A 24,526-nucleotide genomic window follows, 5' to 3' on the forward strand; every position below is an offset into this window, starting at 1 on the left:
GAGAGGCGGGGGTGGGGGGAGAGTGTAAAAGACCATAGCATTGAAGCTTCCTTCAGTGAGATGATGGGCCAGGCTGTCGGTCACATGGTAAAACAACAGTGTGCTAGCCAAGGGAGCTATGTCACCACCCTGGGATTCTTTAGGGGAGAAATGGTAATTGACACTGATGTGAAATTTGAAGTCTTAGGAAAGCGTAAGTTTTAAATAGCTCAGGATGTAGTTCATTACAATGTGTTCTTATTTTTATTACCATTACTATTTGTGTGATGCAAGGCTTTTCACATAGAGTGAGACAGAGAGGAAAAGATAAGAAGAGAAGGAAAGACAAAAAACTTCTCCCAGCGAAGTGGGGACTAGACTTGAACTTGATTTCACGACAAAGTAGGTGCCCTTCCTACTGGGCCATCTTGCAGGCCCATCAGATACATTTTTGGGATGCCTTTTTAGATGGCCTTCCTGTAGATGATGTGAAAATTTTACTTCCAAGTACTGTGCAATTGTATAAAAATTCTAGACTTATTCTCCTAACATCAGTCTGTTATTTATTTTTATTTTTTTATTATTATTTTTTTTTGCCTCCAGGGTTATTGTTGGGGCTCAGTGCCTGCACCATGAATCCACGGCTCCTGGAGGCCGTCCCCCCCCCTCCCTTTGTTGCCCTTGTTGTTGTAGCCTTGTTGTGGTTATTATTGTTATTATTGATGTCGCTTGTTGTTGGATAGGACAGAGAGAAATGGAGAGAGGAGGGGAAGACAGAGAGGCGGAGAGAAAGACAGACACCTGCAGACCTGCTTCACCGCCTGTGAAGCGACTCCCCTGCAGGTGGGGAGCTGGGGGCTGGAACCGGGATCCTTCCGCTTTGCGCCACATTCGCTTAACCTGCTGCGCTACCACCCGACCCTCCAGTCTGTTATCTTAAGTCATGCTTATCTCTTAGCATTTTAGAAAAACATTTATTTTTTAAGAGAGAGAAGCACCAAGCACTGTTTATTTACATATGGTACCGTTGACCAGTGGTTGGATTTGCACAAGCAAGCCATGCGCTCTACTCACTGAGCCATCGTTTTGAGTATTTCTGGTAAGATTTTCAGTCAGAATGTTTAATGTATATTGAGCAAAAAAAAAAAAAAATTGGCATTGCCTTCTCACATACTATTTTTCCCGGAAATAGAAATTCAGTGAAGTGTGGGATTGCAGGTTACATACTAGTGTTGTTTATGGGTGTTAACGATAGTTATTTTATATTTACTATTGAGTCATTCACATATTTTGGACATCTGATTTACAATGACTCTTGTTTTTTTCCCCTTTTAGATGTTGCTGTTCAGCTCCCTGACAAGAAGTCCATAATTATGTATTTAACATCTCTGTTTGAGGTGCTGCCTCAGCAGGTCACCATAGATGCCATTCGTGAGGTCGAGACACTCCCAAGGAAATATAAAAAAGAATGTGAAGAAGGGGAAGTGAACATACAGGTAAAGTTTTACAAAAATGCTTGGTTGGCCACGTTTGCATTCTCTGAGGGACTGGATGACACTGACAGAGTAGGTTTTGGTCATCTCCAGGGCTTCGCTTCTCTAAGCCAGTTTTTTTCAGTTAGAAAGAAAGAGACAGGACAGAGAGACAAAGCATTTTCTGTAAGCTTTTCTTGAATCTGGTCATTGGACATAAAATAAAGCAGGTGGACTACCCGGCGAGCTATCTTGCCTGTCAAATCATATAAACCTTTTAAATGAGAGAACAGAAAGCCCTCCCACACTTACAATATTCCATTTGCTTTAAACTTTCTTGTTCTGCTGGATTGGGGGATTGAACCCTAGACTTGAATTCTATTCTTCAGCCTCCTTTCAGACCGTTGAAGATTTTTTTCCCCATGACCTGGGAATAAGGACAGAATTTAACCAGAGTTTATAATCATTTTAGTTAAGTACTTCTCCTAATTTATAAATGGGAGATAATAGATGAAACTGTAAAGTCATTTGAGAAATATGAGGGGGCCAGGTGGTGGTGCACCCGGTTGAGCGCATGTTACAATGTCAAGGATCTGGGTTCAAGTCCCTGCTCCCCACCTGCAGGGAAAGCTTTGCAGTGTGAAGCAGGGCTGCAGGGGTCTCTCTGTCTCTCTCTCCCTCTCTCCCCACTTCCTCTCAATTTCTTTTTGTCTCTGTCCAGTAAACAAATACATGAAATGGTTAAAAATATATATCATATATACACATATATATGTACACATTTTAAAATGCTAAAAATTGCCATCACCCTTATTACTGCTTGTGTCGGTTTGGTTACTTTCTCTTTCAATCAGTTTTTCTGCAAAATCTAAATAAAGCCACCCACCTTATAAATAATGGATCCAAAGTTTCTAAGATGGTTTTTAATGAGTATGAAGCAGCAGCTATTGTTATTATAATCTTTCCTTCTTAATTTGTTTTATAATTCTCATTCAACAGAGTTTTTTTTAAAGTGCTTGTTAGTTCTTTTTTTTTTTCCTCCAGGGTTATTGCTGAGCTCGGTGCCTGCACCATGAATCCACTGCTCCTGGAGGCCATTTTTTCCCCCTTTTGTTGCCCTTGTTGTTGTAGCTTCGTTGTGGTTATTATTATTACTATTGCTGATGTTAGGTAATTCGTATATAAAGATAATACTCTTGAATTGGGATAACATTTTATCCTTTCTCCATGGTTCAGAGGACTTATTATTTTTAGATTTCCTCTGAATAATAGATATTAATCCTTTTATTCTTCATCTTAAAAATGGTATGATTTATAGGAAGTAAAAGAAAATTCTGGGAGTTGGGCGGTAGCACAGCAGGTTAAGCGCAGGTGCCGCAAATTGTAAGGACCGGCACAAGGATCCCGGTTTGAGCCCCTGGCTCCCCACCTGCAGGGGAGTCGCTTCCCAGGCGGTGAAGCAGGTCTGCAAGTGTCTGTCTTTCTCTCCCCCCTCTCTGTCTTTCCCTCCTCTGTCCATTTCTCTCTGTCCTATCCAACAATGACAACAGCAATAACAACAACAACAATAATAACTATAACAATAAAAAACAACAAGGGAAACTAAAGAGAATAATTAAATAAATAAATAAAAGAAAATTCTACTGAGGAGAAGGGAGGAGAAATGGGGGTCAGATGGTGTACCTAGTTCTCCGGTAGTTTTAGAAATCACAGAAGCCAGACCTTCCACCTTCTGCATCCCACAATGACCCTGGGTCCATGCTCCCAGAGGGATAAAGAACAGGAAAGCTATCAGGGGACGGGGTGGGATATGGAGTTCTGGTGGTGGGAATTGTGTGGAGTTGTACCCCTCTTATCCTATGGTTTTGTTAATGTCTCCTTTAAAAAAAAAAGTCAAGTATTGCTCAGCCAGGAACATAGCTGCCCTCTGCAGTGCAGATTAAAAACAACAACAACAACAACACCTTATTTTATTTATTTATTCCCTTTTGTTGTCCTTGTTGTTTTATTGCTGTAGTTCTTGTTCTTATTGATGTTATTGCTGTTAGATAGAGAGAAATGGAGGGAGGAAGGGGAAACAGAGGGGGAGAGAAAGACAGACACCTGCAGACCTGCTTCACCGCCTGTGAAGCGACTCCCCTGCAGGTGGGGAGCCGGGGGCTCGAACCAGGATCCTTACGCCGGTCCCTGCACTTTGCACCGCCTGTGCTTAGCCTGTGCTTAACCTGCTGCCCTACCGCCTGACTCCCTGCAGTGCAGATTCTGCCCTGCCTGTGTTCTAGGCTGCAGCCCAATCTCTGCACCTCATGAAGCTTTGGTGCTCTCTCCCTCCCTGTCATATCATCTCAGTGTCTTTGTCCACCTGAAAATGTCAGCTTGGAGAATTCAAGCCCTGGCAGTGACCACAGACAGACAGACAAAGGCAAACAACAACAACAACAACAAACAAGGCTAGGTAACAAATGGTTCTGCATAGAAACTCTCATGCCCGAGGCTCCAAGGTCCTGTACCACCATCATCACCTCAGAGCTGAGCAGTGCTCTGAGGAAGGAAAGAGAAATAAAAACTGAGTTGATTCTGAAGGAAAAAAAAATTTTTTTTTTTTATGTTTGAGAAAATGCTGAGTGGAAGCAGTCGCTAGTATTCAGTCGTATCGATAAACCCCTGAGTAGCTCGGATAATTTTCTGACTATGCTTTTTTAAAAATATGTATTTATCTGACTGGGTGGTGATGCACCTGGTTGAGTGCACATGTTACAGTGTGCAAGGACCCAGGTTCAAGCCCCAGGTCCCCACCTACAGGGGGAAAGCTTTGCAAGTGGTGAAGCGGGGCTGCAGATGTCTCTGTCTCTCTCTGTCACCCCCTTCCCTCTTGATTTCTGGCTGTCTCTATCCAATAAATAAAGATAATAAGAAATATATAAAAAATAAAAATACATATTAATTATTGAATTTGAATTTTATAGAATGTCAAGGATATAAGTTGGTATTTCAAAATAAGGCTGAACTATCTCCCTGGTCCTGAGTTTATTATTTGATTTTAGAATTCTGTCTTTATTAGATTAGGAAAAGATGAGAAAGATGAGATATTTTCCTTTTTTGCATTGTAGTCTACTCTCTTAAAAAGTCTAGTCTCTTTCATGATGTGTAGGTAAAATAGTTACTTCTTTTCGGAACTTCGGATAACATGGTAAGAATAGTAGAAGTCATTTGCTGTTTAATTAAGGGCAAGTTGATCAACATTAACCTCTTCTTGCTTTCTCTAGTGCTTTAGAAGATGAATTAAATTAATTGAATAATAAAGTGTGGCCAAGTTTTAATCAGCTGTGACATTCCATTTTCCAACGAACATACATAGCCACTTCTTTCTCGTTCTTTCTTCCTATACCAGTGCCAGGTAGCACTAGGTTCTCAGCAAATAATTCCTGTATTTCTCTTTAAGTTGGAAGTTTTTCTGTTTTTCCTTAATGAACACATTCTGACCGTTTATATTTTTAATATATATGTATTTATGATTGGATAGAGACAGAGAGACATTGAGAGGGGAGGAGGGAAGAGAGAGGGAGAGAGACAGACACCTGCAGCCCTCCTTCACCACTTGTGAAGCTTTCCTCCTGCCGGTGGGGCCGGGGGCTTGAACCCTGGTCCTTGTGCACTGTAATGTGTGTGCTTAACCAGGTGCGCCACCGCCTGGCCCTGGACATTTCTATTTAGTTGAAGCTTTCAGATCAGAGTGCCCATCTAGCTGGCTTTGGACCCATCAGCAGTTCCTGGCTTTCAGATTTAGAATGTGCCTATTTCTGCTCTGAATTAGACAATGTTTCATCCGTTTATCATGTATTTCTTTCAAAATCCCTTTATTTCAGTTTCTTGGCTTCATCTGATTGTTCTGCAAAAATATCGCTGTGTGTGAGTTTCTGTGCTAGCCTCCATACTTGTCCCTTTTTCCTTTCTTTCTCTCTTTGTCTTTCTTTCTTTCTTCCTTCCTCCCTTTTTAATGGGGGGGGGGGTTAATGATTTATAGTCAACAATAAAATACTGTAACAAAAAACAAAATATAGTCGTTTGTGCGTGAATAATATTTCTCAGTTTTCCACATAACAATTCAACCCTTTCTGGGTCCTCTGGCCTCTTTTTTTCCTTAAAACAGAGACAGAGAGACAGACGTGTAGGACCAGTGTGGAAGAGGACACGGCACCGAAACTTCCTTCACTGTGGTGGGGCCTGGACTTGAATCTGGGTCCTATACTATATACTATCCAAGTTAACTGCTTCTTCCTCAGCCCTCTTCATACTGTTACTCGTTGGGAAAGTCATGATTTCGTTTTCTGTTTACTTTTTTATTATCTTTATTTACTTATTGCACAGAGGTAGCCAGTACTCGAAAGGAAAGGTGGAGATAGAGAGGGAGAAAGAGGCAGAGACACCCCTGCAGCACTGCTTCACCACTCGCAAAGCTTTTCCCCTCGCAGGTGGGGACCAGGGGACTCGAACCCGGGTCCTTGCACTTTGTCCCATGTGTACTTAAATGTGTGTGCCACCACCCACCCCTGATTTATTTTTCTGTGCAAAAATGCATCCTGACTTTTTCAACCACCCAATGATTCAAGACCTCTTCTCTTGTAGTTTACAAGACCACTCTACCGCCCTAATTTATCTCTGGCTATTGTTCTGTATTGAACTTTCTTCTTTCTTAAGATTCTTGTACATTTGGGTTCCTACAACATATACCTCTACCCACAATTTACAGGGCAAACTTCCAATCTTTCCACAGTTTCAATAGAACTTTTTCAGAGATGTATTCCCAGATTAACGTGTGGAAATCCAAACCGACACACAGACCCAGAAGCACACAGATGCATATGCTCTCTCCCCCCCTCCCTCTCCCTCCTCTCTCTTTCTCTCTTTCACTCACTCACTCACTCACTCACTCTGTTTCTTATTGTCACTGTAGTGTTATAAACTGTGTTAAAAGTTTTAGGTCATATCTTTTAAGCTGTGAAAAAAAAACTGAAGTATTTTGAGCAGGGAAATCTCGTAATTTGACTACTTTCTCCTAAAGATCACTCTGGATCTGGTGGAGGAGAAGGAAGAGGGGGAGGAGGAGGAGGAGGAGGAGGAGGAGGAGGAGGAGAACAAGTGAACTTTGAAGTGTAGGAACATGGCTGGCAAGGACAGAAGCAAAGATAATGACTACAGGCTGTTGTAGTTCTGAGAACAAAATGTTTGGTGCTTGTGGACATAGCAAATTTAGGATGGATTTGAGATAAATCACCAAGGTCTGAATTGTTTGTTAAAGCTGGGAGGTGAAAGAGGGAGGGGGAAAATGGCTTGAGGATTTAAGTGCTTGAGGATCCATTTTCTGAGAAGGGAAGCCTGAGAAGGCTGAGGTTTCAGAGGGGGAAAAAAAATGAAAGGTTTGAATATAGCTTCTGTTGTGACATTTGTAGAGGACATTGAAATGACTATTACACTAAGGTCAGATGTGACACATCTAGAGGACATTGAAATGACTATTACACTAAGGTCAGATGTGACACATCTAGAGGACATTGAAATGACTATTACACTAAGGTCATTGACCATAGCAGCTTGGAGTTGGGAACAGAACATAGACGTTAGTGTCTGCAAGCTATCTAAATGGTTCTCTAAATCCTGTTGGAATAGATAAAAGTAATCACTGTAAATATACACAGAGAAGGAAAAACAGATTCAGGAATCACTCAAGAAAAACTCTGTTCTTATTTATTATTTGTTGGACAGAGACAGAGAAATCCAGAGGGGATTCCAGGGGCAAGGGATAGGGGATGAGGAGAGAGACCAATCGATCGTAGCACACTACCTCACCACCTGTGAAGCTTCCCCCCTGCAGGTAGGGACTGGGGGCTTGAACCAGGTTCCTTGCACACTGTACCAAGAGCTCTCAACCCAGTGTGCCATCATCTGGCCCAAGGACTAACGTTTGAAGAAATTCATTACTTATATGTTGGCATAAACAAAAACAATATGGCATTGCTGAAGCAGAAAAGGAATTCTTCAAGACCGTGGGGAGTGGCCCATCACATGAATATTAATGACTGTGTGAGCCAGGAACTGGGGCGGGGGACTGATCTCAGCTGTGCTTTGGTCATGTCTTGAATATGTACATTTTCTTAGCACTGCTATTTTCAGGGATGTCCTGACTTGTGTTGACAGTCTTCCGAGAAATGATGCTTAGTACGTGAATTGGTCGGTGGAAAGGTTATTGGTGAGAGTAGTAAAACTTATTTTAGATAAGAGATAGGGACAAATAGCCAAAGCTGAGTGAAAAGTGGGCCTTGAACCTGGACTGTGTGCCTGAATGAGCTGCTGCATGTCCTTGCAGGGAAGGCTTTCAGCTTTTGCTTTAAGAGGATCATAACATTGAGGTATTTACTTGCCTGAAAGATCCAAAAATATGAAAGAGATTACTCCATTTCATTACAGGAGCTTCAGATTAACTTTATTCTACTTTTTAAAATAATAAATAGAAATGTATCCATTCACAAAAGGACCACTTTGGGGGTCATAACTCACTGGACACAGGTCATTCTTGTTGGAGACCCCAGCACTGCACAGACCCGAGGATGCTCTGACCTCCCCCCACCAATCTTGTGTCTCTGCTCTCTTTAAGAATCTGCACAATTCAAGTAGTAAGGCCAGCAATGAGCTCCAGCACATACCGTCAAGACACCACATGCAGCTTCTGTGTATACATGACTCTATGTCTGTATCTGAAATACAAGGCTAAATTCAGTTCACTAAAAACAGTCTGAAGAGTTTTTAAACAAGTAGCAACGGAATTACCTTAGGCTCCAGTAATAACGCCCTTAGGCATTTACTCACCAATTAGAAGGGACACGTGCACTGTGTTCATAGCTGCGTTTCTCTTTTCTTCTTTAAATTTTTTATTTATTTTCCCTTTTGTTTCCCTGGTTTTATTGTTGTTGTGGTTATTATTGTTGTTTTTGATGTCACCATTGTTGGATAGGACAGAGAGAAATGGAGAGAGGAGGGAAAGAGACACCTACAGACTTGCTTCACCGGCTGTGTTTGAGCCAGGGCTCGAACCGGGATCCTTACACCTGGTCCTTGCGCTTTGCTACCGCCGCCCCCCAACCCATAGCTGCATTTTTCACAGTAGCTAGATTGTGGAAGCAGCCTACATGCCCATTATCAGATGACTGGCTAAAGAAGTTATGGGACAGATATTTTCTAGACTACTACTCTGCTATCAAAAGAGATGATACTGTGTCTTTGGGGATAAAATGGATGGAATTGGAGGTGATTATACTAACAAAATAAGTAATGAGATGAAAGACAACGACCGGATGGTTTTCACTCAGATGTGAAATCTAGAGAACTTATTTATATGAACTTGCCTCCCCCTGTTGGTCTGCTTCTAAATTCTGCTTCTAAGACCCCTTCTGTTGTATTGCTTGATGTTGTGGTGCATTTACATCATCATTGTTTTCATTGGTTTAATCCCCATTGGTTCGCACTCTATTTTCCTTCTCCCCACCCCTATCCTATGTACTTCCTCTTCCTGACACTTCCGCCTCAGGAGATAGAAAAGACAGGGCTTAGTGGTCGGGGAGGTGGTGCAGTGGATAAAGCATTGGACTCTCAAGCATGAGGTCCTGAGTTCAATCCCCGGCAGCACATGTACCAGAGTAACGTCTGGTTCTTTCTCTCTCCTATGTTTCTCATTAATAAATAAATAAAGTCTTAAAAAAAAAAAAGACAGGGCTTTCTAATGAGGAGAGATTAGATGAGATTAGATTGTTGAACTGCATCCCCGTTCGTCAATAAAGATTGAACTGCATTCCCAGCTCAGCCATGAGTCCTTGGTCATCTGTCTCCCGTCCGAGAAGCTAGAACGGCATCTGGCGTCCTGAACTGGGACCGGCAAACCCCCCCCCCCCGCCCCGTAAAAAAAATCCAAGCCAATTAGAAACAAGCTCGCTGTAAGATCTGGTGGTGATGTTTGGTGGTGGGTGGGCGGGGACACAGAGCTTTGGTCATGGGTGTGGTGTGGGACAGGACACTGTCATCTTAGAATCCTGTAACAAACTATTAATAACAAATTAAAGAAAAAAACAGTCAAAGAAGGCATCAAAACCAAGCTGTAATCTCTGTGCTCTTCTCCTTTAAATTCTGTGCAGCCTTCAAGGCACAGCACATTCAGTCTCCTCAAGTTCAGACTTCACTGGACTCCACTAGCGCCCCTTGTTGGAATGAACCATGGAGTTTATCAGTTTGCTGATAGACGTTTTGTTCATTTCGAAATGACTCATGAGCTTCTTTCTTTCTCTTTCACTATGCGGCACCTACCTGAGTACAGAGTTCCTGAGTGCATAGCAGTGGGGCCCGCTCACATTCTCAGTAAACACCAGCTGCCTTGTATATGACATTGAGAAGTGAGTGGATACACAGGCCAGGGTGGTTCTTCTTCTCCCTGAGCCACCCTGTATAGTCTGTCTCTGCTCGACTCTTGTTTTTTTTTGTTGTTGTTTTTTAATAGAGCTCAGCACCGGAAGGGCCCGAGAGCTCCCGAGCCCAGACCCCCAGCACTGTCACCGGGGCCGACATGGATCTGGACGGCTACCAGTTGGCCCTGGAGGAAGTGCTGACCTGGCTGCTTTCTGCTGAGGACACTTTCCAGGAGCAAGATGACATTTCTGAGGATGTCGAAGAAGTCAAAGACCAGTTTGCCACCCATGAGGTAAGTGGTCTCTCGCCGGTGGGTGGGATGTGTTTGTGGCGCTCATGCCCTAGTCAGGGATGGCATTCTGAGTTTTGTTGCGTATTGACTTCTGCTTATTGAAAGGTTGGGATGTGCCTTAGAATTTTTGATACTGAAATAAGACTTTGTTATAGAGTTGGGGGATTGGCTGTGCATTGTAATCGTATTCAACTTTTAATAGTATCGTAATTTCTGAATTCTTTGGAGCCGCCAATAAAAGTCTGAATAAAATATCGTTCATTCTTGAAACACATTGATAGAGTTGAATCATAAAACCACTAATAGTCTACCAGATCTTTAGGTTTTTGAATATTTCCCCAAAATTGATTTTTTAAATTAATAATTTACAAAACTACAAAATAACAGGGGTACAATTCCACCCCATTCCCACCACCAGAGTTCTGTGTTCCTATTCCCTCCCTAGGAAGCTACAGCAGTTTCCCCAAGGTCACAGGGGTTGGCTATTATTTCTGTAACTATCTGTCTATCATCTGTCTGTTCCCATTTTTCCTGTGGCCCTGCCTTCTCTTCCATTTTAAGTTACAGAGAGCTCATCTACTATTATTTCTACAACTATCTCTATATATATTTGCCCTTTTTTTCCTGTGGTACTTCCTTCTCTTCCTTTCTAAGTCATACCTACATCTATTACTACTTCTGTATAGACTCCTTTTCTTCCTCTTGTCTCTCTGAGTCTTGATGGAATTGGGGTTCAGAGCCCTCTAATAATCTTTCCCTAACATTTCTCCCCCTCTGGGAGTGTGAACCAAAATTCTTTTAGGGGCACAGAAGATAGGAGGTCTGGCTTCTGTAATTGCTTCTCTGCTGGACATGGGTGTTGGCAGGTGGATCTATACTCCCAGCCTGTTTCTGTCTTTCCCTCGTGGGGCAGGGCTCTGGGGAGGTGGGGTTCCAGGACTGGTGGGGTCATCTGCCCAGGGAAGTCAGGATGGAATCATAGTAGTGTCTGCAACTTGGTTTCTAAAAGTCAGTAAGTTATGAGGCAGGAAAAAAATGTCTGATGAATAGGAACCAGAAAGTAGAAATAGAGCAGGTGAGAATAGGGAAGTCTATTTTTTGGTATGGTTCTTGAGGCTTATGATTTTAGTGATTTTTGCCTGAGCTTGATCGTTAACATGGAGGTGGACTAAAAATACTGTCTGGGAAGATGTAGCCAGAGCTAAGAGTAGGGCTAGAAAGCTGGTTTAGGGCAGAGAGTAGCTCCCAAACTTGGAGAAAGTATATAAACACAATCAATTATCTGCCACATCAAGCTGACCCAGGGCCCACGTCTATTTACATTTAGCACAGAGGCCTCTGTGACTGCTGAGTCCCTGTCAGGCTGAGCTCTCAGTCACAGCTGGGAACATTCTAGGCTGCCCCTCATTTCAGGACCAGTAGAAGTGATTGTTTTTATTTGTGAATAAGTGAAAGACATAAGTTCTCTTTTTATATATTTATTTATTCCCTTTTTTGTCCTTGTTGTTTTATTGTTGTAGTTATTATTGATGTAATCATTGTTGGATAGGACAGAGAGAAATGGAGATAGGAGGGGAAGACAGAGAGGGGGAGAGAAAGAGAGACATCTGCAGACCTGCTTCACTGCTCGTGAAGCGACTCCCCTGCCGGTGGGGAGCCGGGGGCTTGAACCGGGATCTTTATGCCGGTCCTTGTGCTTTGCGCCACCTGCGCTTAACCCGCCATGCTACTGCCCGACTCCCGAAAGTCATAAGTTCTATCGTGTTCCTGCATGAGTTTACCTCATGAATATACTTTAATGTATTTATTTTTTATTAAAATTTTTTAATCTTTATTTATTTTTTTTGGATAGAGACAGCCAGAAATTGAGAGGAAGGGGGAGACAGGGAGACAGAGAGAGACATATGCAGCCCTGCTTCACCACCTGTGAAGCTTTCCCCCTGCAGGGGGGGACCGGGGGCTTGAACCTGGGTCCCTGTGCACTGTAACATGTGCACTCAACCAGGTGCGCCACCACCCGGCCCCTAGACTCTAATAATTGGAGGTTATATTTTCTGGCAGTGAAGTGTATTTAACTGTAAGGAGGCATTTCCATTCGGCCGTAGCCCTCCCTTACCTGCAGCGTTGGTGGGTGCAAAGTCATCACCAGTTTAGAAAGTTAATTAAACAGGAAGTCTCTCATCCACCAGAAATTTCTCTTTATCTAGGCTTTTATGATGGAGCTGACCGCTCACCAGAGCAGCGTGGGGAGCGTCCTCCAGGCGGGAAACCAGTTGATAACGCAAGGAACCCTGACAGATGAGGAGGAATTCGAGATTCAGGAACAAATGACGCTGCTGAATGCCAGATGGGAGGCGCTTAGGGTGGAGAGCATGGACCGCCAGTCCCGGTGAGTGGGAAGGAGTGAGGCCTGGACTCGCAGCCTGCACTGCCGTGCTGAGCGTGCCTGGGGCTCGGGAAACAGGATGATTAGTAGCATTGACTTTGTACAGTGTTGACCCCAAACCTTTGAAGTTAGATTTAGGGGGGAGGAAATGGAGAAACACAGTTAGCGTGGAGAATTATCGGGGCCAGGCGGTGGTGCACCTGGTTAAGCACACATTACAGCGCCCGAGGACCGGGGTTCAAGCCCCTGGTCCCCACCTGCACAAAGCTTCACAAATGGTGAAGCAAAGCTGCAGCTGTCTCTCTGTCTCTTTCCTTCACTTTATCCCCCTCCCCTCTCAATTTTTCTCTGTCTCTAGCCAACAATAAATAAATAAAAATATTTAAAAAAAAGACAATTATCTATTTGTGCCATTAAAATTGGTTGATAGTTAACTTGATAGGAAGATAGGACTATATCGTATTTATCTATAGCTCTGTTTTTTGTGTAACATTTTTTTTCTTAAAAATGTTCTTTATTGGGGGTCTGGCGGTGGCGCAGCGGGTTAAGCGCATGTGGCGCAAAGTGCAAGGACAGGCGTAAGGATCCCGGTTCGAGCCCCCGGCTCCCCACCTGCAGGGGAATCGCTTCACAGGTGGTGAAGCAGGTCTGCAGGTGTCTATCTTTCTCCCCCCTTTCTGTCTTCCCTTCCTCTCTCCATTTCTCTCTGTCCTATCCAACAACGAACAACATCAACAATGGCAATAATAATAACCACAATGAGGCTACAACAACAAGGGCAACAAAAGGGGGAAAAAATGGCCTCCAGGAGCGGTGGATTCATGGTTCAGGCACCGAGCCCATCAATAACCCTGGAGGAGAGAAAAACAAAAATGTTCTTTATTGGGAGTTGGGCAGTAGCGCAGCAGGTTAAGCATACCCAGTTTGAGCCCCCCCCCACCCCCCGTCTCCCCACCTGCAGGGGAGTCGCTTCACGAGCAGTGAAGCAGGTCTGCAGGTGTCTATCTTTCTCTCCCCCCTCTCTGTCTTCCCCTCCTCTCTCCATTTCTCTCTGTCCTATCCAACAGTGACAGTATCAAGAAGAACAAGAATAATAACTACAATAATAAAACAAGGGAAGCAAAAGGGAATAAATAAATAAATAAATAAATATTTCTAAAATGTTCTTTGTCTGGGAGAACAAAATAAGAGAGGAGGAGAGAGAGCAGAGCACTGCTCTTCTCCAGCTCATGTGATGCGTGGCCCTGTGTGGCTCAGACCTCTGGCCTGGTGAGACAGCTCCCTGGCCTCTGTGTCTCTTGGAAAGCAGCCCATCCCCAACCCCTGCCAGCTCATTTTACTTCATGTGTTGTTCTTAAGCATCCACCTGCATTACAGTGTAGCTTTCACTTAGTTTTCCACTCATTTAATAAGCAGAACTTCTTAGATGAAGAAACAGTTCTTTCTGGGAGTCGGGCACAGGTGGCGCAGAGCGCAAGGACAGGCATAAGGATCCCGGGTTCGAGCCCCCAGCTCCCCACCTGCAGGGGAGTCGCTTCACAGTGGTGAAGCAGGTCTGCAGGTGTCTGTCTTTCTCTCCCCCCTCTGTCTTCCCCTCCTATCTCCATTTCTCTCTGTCCTAACAACAGTGACATCATTGTCAACAGCAATAATAATTACAACAATAAAAGGAGGGCAACAAAAGGGAAAATAAATAAATAAAAGAAAAAAAGAAACAGCTCCTTCCTTTCTCTCTTCTTTCCTTTTTTCTTCTTTGTCACTGGTTATTGTTGGGGTTTGCTGCCTGCACAATGAGACGACTGCTCCAAGGAGCCATTTCTTTATTAGGTTGGTAGGGAAATAAGACAGACATGGAGAGAGGAGGGAGAAACAGACCCCTGCCGCATTGCTTGCTTCATAGCTCGCCAAGTTTTTTCCCTGCCGGTGGGGCGGGAGCCATGAACCCAGGTCCTGGTTCTCTCAACTAGAGGGTGGCTGCCCGACCCTGACCACATGAGGCTTTCAGCGGTCGTCCTGGCGCTGTTGCCAAGGCAGAGAGGAGCGTGTCAGTGATGCCGTTCTTCCTCGGGCAGGTTGCACGACGTGCTCATGGCGCTGCAGCGGCGGCAGCTGGAGGAGCTCTCAGCCTGGCTCACACTCACGGAGGGGCGCATTCAGGACATGGAGAACCGCGCCCTCGATGAGGGCCAGAAATCGCTGCAGAAACTGCTCGAGGATCATAAAGTAAGTCTGCCTCCTGTGTCTTTATTTTTATTTATTTTTATTATTTATTGATTTTCCTTTTTTGTTGCTCTCATTGTTGTTGTAGTTATTATTATTGTTGTTGATGTCGGCGTTGTTGGATAGGACAGAGAGAAATGGAGAGAGGAGGAGAAGACAGAGAGGGGGAGAGAAAGACACACACCCGCAGACCTGCTTCACCGCCGGTGAAGCGACTCCCCTGCGATCCTTGCGTTTTGCGCCATGTGCGCTTAACCCTCTGGGCTACTGCCGGACTTCCTACCTCCTGTGTCTTTTATACCTTATCAAATGTGTAAAGGCTGCGCTTGGCGTTTTCAGGGGCTGACTGCCGGGATAGGCTGAGGGTACCTCTTCCCGAGCTAGTGCTCTCTGGGTTGGAGAGAACTCAACTGGAGCCGATCTAGGCTGCTGTGTGGGAGAGGGATCAGGAACTCGTGCTGCACTAACTTCCGCAGGAGATACACTCTGGAACTCTCGGAGCCGGAAAGCAATTTCCAAGTGTCTTTAATCAGAAGAGCAGCTGTTTTTATACTCTCCAAGTAGGGTGGAAACAGGATGTGATATAGAGAGGGTGGAGAGAAAAGTGACTGGTGAAAATCAGAGTGTGACAAGGAGAGGGGGCGGAGCAGGCGAGAATCCTATCACTGAACCACCAATGCCCTGGAGGGAGCGCTTTATGTAAATGTAAAAGTGATTTATGTAAATAGACCAAAGCTTTGGATCAGTAAATCCCTATATAGGCATATGGTTAAGCAGAAGCCAGGGGGAGGTGGCATACTACCCAACAGCTGACGACTTCCATCTTCCGTGTGCAGGTGGGACATGTCTTACTTTTATTTTCTTGCCTCCAGGGTGATCGCTGGGGCTTGGTGCCTGTGCTGCCCCTGTGGTTATTTTTTTTTTCGATTGTTTTTTTTCTGATAGGACAGACAAATTGAGACGTGAGGGGAAGAGAGAGAGGGAGAAAGATAAACACCTGCCGACCTGCTTTACCGCGTATGAAGCAGCCCTCTGCAGGCGGGGAGCCGGGGGCTGGACGTGGATCCCTGTGCAGGTCCTTGCGCTTTGCTCGCGCCCTGTGCGCTGCACCCGCTGCGCCACCGCCCGGCCCCGCTACTCTCTCATGACCGCGCACAGGGTGCGAGAATTTTCCAGGCTGTTTGCAGACCCGCGTGCAGTTAAGGGTCCCGGCGTGGTGTGTTGTCTGTGATGCGGGTGAAGAAGTAGATACTCGGGATGTTTCTGTGCCTCGTCCTCTAAGGAAAGCCTTTGTTCCTTTTCTTTCTTTTCCTTTCTTCCTTCCTTCCTTCCTTCCTTCCTTCCTTCCTTCCTTCCTTCCTTCCTTCCTTTCTTTCTTTCTTTCTTTCTTTCTTTCTTTCTTTCTTTCTTTCTTTCTTTCCGAACTAGTGGTTTGGGCACAAGATGAACCAAAAATTAATAGAAATTTAATTGGGTCACAAATTTAGGTGATACTTTTTTTTTTGATATTTATTTATTCCCTTGTGTTGCCCTTGTTTTATTGTTGTAGTTATTATTGTTGTTGTTATTGATGTCATTGATGTTGGATAGGGCAGAGAGAAATGGAGAGAGGAGAAGACAGAGAGGGGGAGAGAAAGACAGACACCTGCAGACCTGCTTCACCACCTGTGAAGCGACTCCCCTGCAGGTGGGGAGCCGGGGGCTCGAACCCGGATCCTTACGCCGGTCCTTGCGCTTTGTGCCATGTGCGCTTAATGCACTGCGCCACAGCCCGACTCCCTTGAAGCCATATTTGAAACCTGCTTGGGTTAGTGATCAGCCCTGAAGTAGTGCAGCGGGCTCTTCTCATTAGCAGAGCACTTACAGCCGACTGGACATACAGGCGTGGTGCCTCTTTAGGTGCCTTTAGTTTGTATTGATAACTGACTGGATTCCACACAGGTGAACAGGAAAGAGTACAGCTCATGGTTCGTCTTCATATTTTCTCTAGAGTTTACAAAATGATCTGGAGGCTGAACAGGTGAAAGTGAATTCCTTAACTCACATGGTGGTGATTGTTGATGAAAACAGCGGTGAGAGTGCCGCGGCTCTCCTGGAGGACCAGCTCCAGGTAAGGACTCTGGACGGGAGGCACCAGAACCCTCCAAGCACCTTTGCTCCGGGCCGCACATGGTTCTCCTGTGCCGCCTGGCCTTCTTCCCTGTTTATTTCAGCGATGAATTTATGCTTTTAAAAAGATGTTCTAAAGAGGAAGAGAGAGCCAGAACATTCCTAAGGCATATGCAATGTCAGAGATCACATCGGAGGCCCCTTGCATGCAAGTCTTGTTCTGTGCTTCATTCATTGTGAAACGTTTTGGGTTCTAATGGATTTATTGACTTATTTTATTTATTTATTTATTTTTATTATCCGGCTAGGTGCCTGCACCATGAATCCACTGCTCCTGGCAGCCATCTTTTTTCCATTGTTGTTAGTGTTGTTGCTACTGTTGTTGCTGGATAGGACAGAGAGAAATGGAGAGAGGAGGGGAAGACAGAGAGGGAGCGAGAAACATAGATACCTGCAGACCTGCTTTACTGTGTGTGAAGCGACCCTCCCTGCAGGTGGGAAGCCAGGGACTCGAACTGGGATCTTTGCTCTGGTCCTTACGCTGGTCCTTGCACTTCTCACTAAGTGCACTTAACTGGGTGCACTCCCATCCCGCCCCTGGATTTATTTATTTTTATGAAGAAGAAAAGGAGACCAGAGCACCACTCAGCTCTGGCCTCTGAAGTGCTGGAGATTAAACCCTGACCTCATTAAGATAAACTACTGTAGTGTTTACTGTCGACTGTAAGCCATTAATCTCCCCAACAGAGAAACAAACCCAGGAACTTACTTTAGTTTAACTATCGCAGTCTGGATTCCACAGTAGATGAGTGAGAGTTTTTTTTGGCCTTTATTCACTCATTGCAGTAGCTGGGGATGAGTGTGCCAGGCCGTTGCCTGTCTCCATCTTCATTGTGCAAAACGTGAAGATGTGAGAGGTCAGGAATGCTGCTCTGCAAGTGGTCCATCAATGTCTTGCTCAGAATCGCTTGAAGAATTTGTTTTGGAATGGAACCAAAGTTGTCTGCCTATGTATGCATGAAACTTGGAGAATTCCAGCCACATAGCATTTGTAACTATATTTTCTGCTATTTCTTTGGAGATTTTTTTTTCTTTTTCTTTTTTGCCTCCAGGGTTATTGCTAGGACTCGGTGCCAGCACTGTGAATCCACTGCTCCTGGAGGCTATTTTTTCCCCCATTTTTGTTGCCCTTGCTGTTATTATTATTGTTATTGTTGTTATTAATGCCATTGTTGTTGGATAGGACAGAGAGAAATGGAGAGAGGAGGGGAAGACAGAGAAGGGGAAAGAAAGATAGACAACTGAAGACCTGCTTCACCGCTTATGAAGTGACCCCCTGCATGTGGGGAGCCGGAGGCTCGAACCTGGATTCTTATGATGGTCCTTGCACTTTGCGCCATGTGCGCTCAACCCACTGCATAACCGCCTGACTCCTTTCTTTGGAGATTTCTGTGAATTTCAACTGTTTTGGGAATCCCAACAAATTGTTCTTTTTTAAAAAAAATAAAGACTGTAGTGTTACTTTCTAAGTCTCTATAAAGATAATTATTGGTAGGGAGTCAGGCGGTAGTGCAGCTGCTTAAGTGCACATGGCGCAAAGTGCAAGGGCCGGTGTGAGGATCCCGGTTCGAGCCCCCAGCTCCCCACCTGCAGGGGAGTCGCTTCACAAGTGGTGAAGCAGGTCTGAGGTGTCTTTCTCTCCCCCCTCTCTGTCTTTCCCTCCTCTCTCCATTTCTCTCTGTCCTATCCCACAATGACGACATCAATAACAACTACAGCAATAAAACTGCAAGGGCAACAAAAGGGAATAAGTAAATAAATAAATTTTAAAAAGATAGTGATTGGTATTTTATTCAGACAACACCTGATATGATGTCACCCATTTCTGATTATTGGTAGTTTTCAGACTGTAATAATTAAGTTGACCTATAGCTACATAACTTCACTGCAGTACAATATAGTTTTTTTTACTAATTACTTAACCTGCACGCAGGCATTCCTCTCTTACCTAACACGTGGGAACTGATAATCAGAGAGTTTTGCCGATGCTTCCGAGATTTAATAGACAATATGTTATCAGACCGAAATGGAAGCCCTTGTCAGCTGGCTTATACTTTCCTATTGTGTTCTACAAAGTTGATTCTGGCCTTAAGTATGTAATCATAAACTATGATTTAAACTACTCGTATAAGCAGCTTATAAATAAAACTTAACATGCATTAATTGCTATTTATAATCTGGTAATAATTTCTTGGGGAAGTCATCCTGAAAAATGACTTCTTTTTCACCATTTTGGGGGTGTGTGTTATGGTTTATAGGTCAGTGTTGACACAGGGGAGCAGTTCCTCGTCTCCCCATCGTAGGGGGGCCTCAAGACACTCTCAGTCCACTCAGGGCCTGTTCCACCACGATACACCACGACCTAACACCCTCCCTAGCCTCTCCCAGACTCCTTTGCTTTGCTGTTTTACACCACATACACTCCACCTTTCACTTGGTGTTTTCCTCTTTTGGAAGAATGAACTTTTAGTTTGTTATTTTATCATCGTCAGTACTTTTTAAAATTCTGCTCCTAATTTTTGTGGAGTTTCATGTGGATTGTAGAATGTAAACAAGGCAGATTATTTACAGATTTAGCACCTAATTATTAAAATTAATTGTAACATATGGTTTATATAGAAAGTCTTTCAGTATTAATTAATGACATGCCAGCCAGGGAACATATCCAAGACCTTAGGCATACACTCTAACTCTGAGCTACCTCCCACCCCATTTTAATCGTTTATTTTTGTCATTGAAGTTCAGTGTTTGGGAATTTTTTTTTTTAACATAGAAATAGACAGAGAGCTGTTACCATAGCACTCAAGTTTCTTCCACATCAGGGGGGCTTGGCTCAAACCTGGGTGGACTTCATGATAAAGCAGGCTCCTGTCTCGGGAAGCTATCCTGCTGCTTGCCTAGCCCAGTCATGATGTTGTCTTTCTCTTTTAATTACCAGGGCTTTATTTCTCTGCAATAACATTCACACACACACACACACACACACACACACACACACACACACGTCAGGTGTGCAGAATAGCAAGCACACTACCTTGGTGAACTTTCTTGCTGACCCTACAAATAAACTTTTTTTTTTTTTTTTTGCCTCCAGGGTTATCACAGGGGCTCGGTGCCAGCACTACAAATCCACTGCTCCTGGAGGCTATTTTTTTTCCCATTGTTGCCCTTGTTGTTTATTGTTGTGGTTGTCATTGTTGCTGGATAGAACAGAGAGAAATGGAGAGAGGAGGGGAAGACGGACACCTGTAGACCTGCTTCACTGCCTGTCAAGTGACTCCCCTGCAGGTGAGGAGCCAGGAGCTCGAACCTGGATCCTTATGCTGGTCCTTGCACTTCACACTCTGTGTGCTTAACCTGCTGCGCTGCCGCCCGGCCCCCAAATGATGTGTTTTTTTGTTTTTTTTCTTTAATTGGAGATAGAGATAGACAGAAAATACAGACTGACCAGTGTGCCATTCCCTCTGACTTTTTCTGTGGTGCTAGGGATCAAACCCAGGACTTCACACATGTAAGCCATGTTTTCTCCTTTGAGCCATCACCTTGAGTCCTGTGGAACTCTTTATTTATGAGGTGGGTTATTTTTCAAAATATAATTAAAGTATCTTATGCATCCTTTAGTTCAGCTAGAGACTGAGAGGTATTGGGGGGCAGGGAGAGAAGAAAAGGCGCTTGTAGCCCTGCTTCACTGCTCATGAAGCTCCCGCCTTGGGGACCCAGGTTTGAACCCAGGTCCTTGCTTACTGTGACGCCTGCTCTCAGCTGGGTGCTCTACCACCTCGCCCGTCAAAGGTTGATTTTTAGAAAGTCAGACTTTTAAAATTTTTATAATGTTGGCACAACAGAAGGAAATCTTCTTGGCATGTAAAATGTGATTATGTAATAATTCCTAGAGTACATTTTTAGGTAATAATAATAATTGATGAAAAACTTGAAACAATATATGTGCTTCACTTTTGAAGACTATGGTATAAAATTCTTGTATAAAATCCAAAAATTTTTGTATAAAAATTCTTGTCAAATTCTTGTATAAAATCCAAAATGACTGGAATGAACACAAGTTTGGAGGCAGAAGATACAAGGTAGAGTCTAATTTTCTACTAGACTCCTATAGCTATATAATACAAACTGAAATTATTTTTTCATCTGTGAAGTTATTGGATTCAGTTATTTTTTTATTAATTTATTTTCAAACATCATTTATTTATTTTTATTATTGGATAGGGATGGAGAGAAATTGAGAGGGGAGAGGAAATCAGAGAGGGACTGAGACAGAGAGACACCTGCAGCCCTGCTTCACCACTCATGAAGCTTTCCCCCTGCAGGTGGGGACTAAGGTCTTGAACCCGGGTCCTTGTGCACTGTAAAATATGTATGCACTTAATCAGGTATGCCACTACCTGGCCCCAGATTCACCATTATTATTAAAGGGGCTTATCAAAATATTTTCTTAAATTGCTACTCTGTAACAAAAAACAGCCAATGCCCTGAATTTCTTTAAAGACCCTGATACAAATGTATCAAGACTTTTGACAAGGGTTGTCTTCTTCCTTACATAGAAACTTGGTGAACGTTGGACAGCAGTGTGCCGCTGGACTGAGGAACGCTGGAACAGGTTACAAGAAATCAATTTATTATGGCAGGAATTATTGGAGGAACAGGTATGATCAAGAGATGATGAAAAGGAGCCCATCTATAATTATGGCTTTTAAAGAGTTACTTTGGGGAGTCGGGCGGTGGCGCAGTGGGTTAAGCGCACGTGGCGCAAAGCACAAGGACCGGTGTAAGGATCCCAGTTCAAGTCCCCGGCTCCCCACCTGCAGGGGAGTCGCTTCCCAGGCGGTGAAGCAGGTCTGCAGGTGTCTTTCTCTCCCCCTCTCTGTCTTCCCCTCCTCTTTCCATTTTCTCTGTCCTGTCCAACAATGATGACATCAAGAATAACAATAATAACTACAACAATAAAACAAGGGCAACAAAAAGGAAGATAAATAAATATTCAAAAAATTTTTTTAAAGAGTTACTTTGTTTAATTTTCATTAGGAAGAAAATATGCAAGTAATATTGTCTTTTTTAACACATTAAAAGAACTTTCTTTAATAGATCAGAGAGAAATTGAGAGGAAGGGGAAATAGAAAGGGAGAGACAGAGATCCACTTGCAGACCTGCCTCACCGCTCATAAAACTTTCTTCCTGCAGGTGGGAACTGGGGGCTCAAACCTGGGTCTTTGTGCATGGTAATACATACACTTAACCAAGAGCACCACCCCTTGGCTCCTGTATTTATCGTCTTCAAAACAATTTGACTGTTTTATAACTAGTCATGCAGACCATTAGTGAATATCTGATAGCACCATTGTCCTAACACTGATCTGTGTTCCTTACATAGAATATTATTACTTGTATCTGCTGTCTCATGGTTCGTTTGCCGCTATAAATCTTGTTCACCCAGATCCTTAGGAATTAGATTTAGTTATCCAGGTATGGAACTAAAGTCAAGCTGATCTGTTGCAAATATGAGACATTTGATGTTTCAGAAAAGGATGTCCTTCCTGCCCCCATGCCTGTGTTCAGGTGCCGGAAGTCCTTCTTTCATTGGGTGAAGGTGAAGGTGAAGCCTTAGGGAACAGATCTGGGGACTTGACCGAGTTGAAATACAAGATGATTCTCAAATGACTTTTTGGTAACTTTTGTTTTTGCTCATAGTGCTTGTTGAAAGCTTGGCTAACTGAAAAAGAAGAGGCTTTAAATAAAATCCAAACAAGCAACTTTAAAGACCAGAAAGAACTAAGTGTCAGCATTCGACGACTGGCTGTAAGTGATTATCAGCATCTGTCTGACGGCTGAGACCCATGAGTGACTATCGGGTCTCAGTAGTCAGTGCCCGATCGGGATACTGTTGTCATCTAGAGCTTGGAGTCTTCTTAGTGAACAGTGTGGTGGGAACATCTTCCCTACATGTACATATGTAATTTTCCTGACCAAAAGAAAAATACTTAATAAACATGTAAAATTCTTTTATAATTTTTTATTTATATAAAGGAAACATTGACTAAACCATAGGATAAGAGGGGTACAACTCCACACAATTCCCACCACCAGAACTCTGTATCCCATCCCCTCCCCTGACAGCTTTCCTATTCTCTATCCCGCTGGGAGGATGGACCCAGGGTCATTGTGGGGTGCAGAAGGTGGAAGGTCTGCCTTCTGTAATTGCTTCCCCGATGAACATGGGCGTTGACAGGTCGATTCATACTCCCAGCCTGTCTCTCTCTTTCCCTAGTGGGGCAGGGCTCTGGGGAAGCGGAGCTCCAGGACACATTGGTGGGATTGTCTGTCCAGGGAAGTCTGGTTGGCATCATGCTAGCATCTGGAACCTGAGAGTTAACACAGAAAGCCAAACAAATTATTGACCAATCAAAACATGTAAAATTCTAGATTTTGAAAGAAGACATGGAAATGAAGCGTCAAGCGTTGGATCAGCTGAGTGAGATTGGCCAGGATTTGAGTCAACTGCTCAATAATCCCAAAGCCTCCAGGAAGATCAGCAGCCACTCTGAGGAACTGACTCAGAGATGGGATTCTCTGGTTCAGAGACTCGAGGATTCCTCCAACCAGGTACCTTTGGCTTTCGATCACGGATTTTGCTGTGGCATGAAATCAGACGCACGGGTTGGCTTTCATCTTTACAGAATCAAGGGCTAGTGCATAGATGGCTGATTCTTTCCACCTGGCTTATAAAACTGAAAAAATTGACATGTGAGTTTTCCAGAGTATATTTTAATTGATCCTTAAAAACATTAAGATCCAGGAATTCAGCCCTTCGTAACTAAATACTAAACACAAGCCATCCGCACTTCCCATTTTATTTATTTGCTTTCTCGGCATTTTATTGGGAGCTGATGGTTCCCAGTACAGTTGCTGATACATGGCTACATGCCCTCATGTCCTGGCGAGAGGTGTGTGCAGAACTCCCTTTCTCATCACCGTGCACCAGGCCGCAAGGCCTTCCCCACCCCCTGCTCTCCCTTTGTCCCCAGCTCCTTCGCTGGGGGAGGGTACACCACATCCGCCACACTTCCCTCTGTGTTCCCCTTTCTTTCTTAGTTTCTCCAGTTACACCTGTAAGAGACATCATCTGGCGTTTGTCCTTCTCTTTTTGATGTATCTCACTTAACACGGGCCCTTCAAGTTCTGTCCAAGATGAGGAAAGGAAGAGGCTGTCATCAGTTTTGAAAGCAGACTTGTATTCCACTGTGTATATGTACCGCCACTCTCTTAGACTCTCATCTGGCCTTGGGTATCTGGCTTCCTTCTTTTTTTTTTTTTTAATTTTTTTAAATATTTATTTATCCCCTTTTGTTGTCCTTGTTGTTTTATTGTTGTAGTTATTATTGATGTCGTTGCTGAATAGGACAGAGAGAAATGGAGAGAGGAGGGGAAGACAGAGAGAGGGAGAGAAAGACAGACACCTTTAGACCTGCTTCACCGCCTGTGAAGCGACTCCCCTGCAGGTGGGGAGCCGGAGGCTCGAACTAGGATCCTTACGCCGGTCCTTGC

At 43.9% G+C, this 24,526-nt stretch overlaps 1 protein-coding gene across 1 annotated transcript in view; it reads left to right on the top strand.

The window, feature by feature from the left end:
• UTRN (utrophin) overlaps positions 1-24,526 on the top strand; it is a 609,745-nt gene that overhangs the window by 170,887 nt on the left and 414,332 nt on the right. Inside the window, exons 9-16 of the mRNA XM_060190773.1 lie at positions 1,315-1,475; positions 9,994-10,194; positions 12,402-12,583; positions 14,653-14,803; positions 16,791-16,910; positions 21,529-21,630; positions 22,673-22,780; positions 23,405-23,584. Coding sequence (XP_060046756.1) covers positions 1,315-1,475; positions 9,994-10,194; positions 12,402-12,583; positions 14,653-14,803; positions 16,791-16,910; positions 21,529-21,630; positions 22,673-22,780; positions 23,405-23,584 — 1,205 coding nt within the window. The remainder of the gene's footprint in view (positions 1-1,314; positions 1,476-9,993; positions 10,195-12,401; positions 12,584-14,652; positions 14,804-16,790; positions 16,911-21,528; positions 21,631-22,672; positions 22,781-23,404; positions 23,585-24,526) is intronic.

This window comes from Erinaceus europaeus, chromosome 4 (genome assembly GCF_950295315.1).
Source record: "Erinaceus europaeus chromosome 4, mEriEur2.1, whole genome shotgun sequence".
Classification (NCBI taxonomy): domain Eukaryota; kingdom Metazoa; phylum Chordata; class Mammalia; order Eulipotyphla; family Erinaceidae; genus Erinaceus; species Erinaceus europaeus.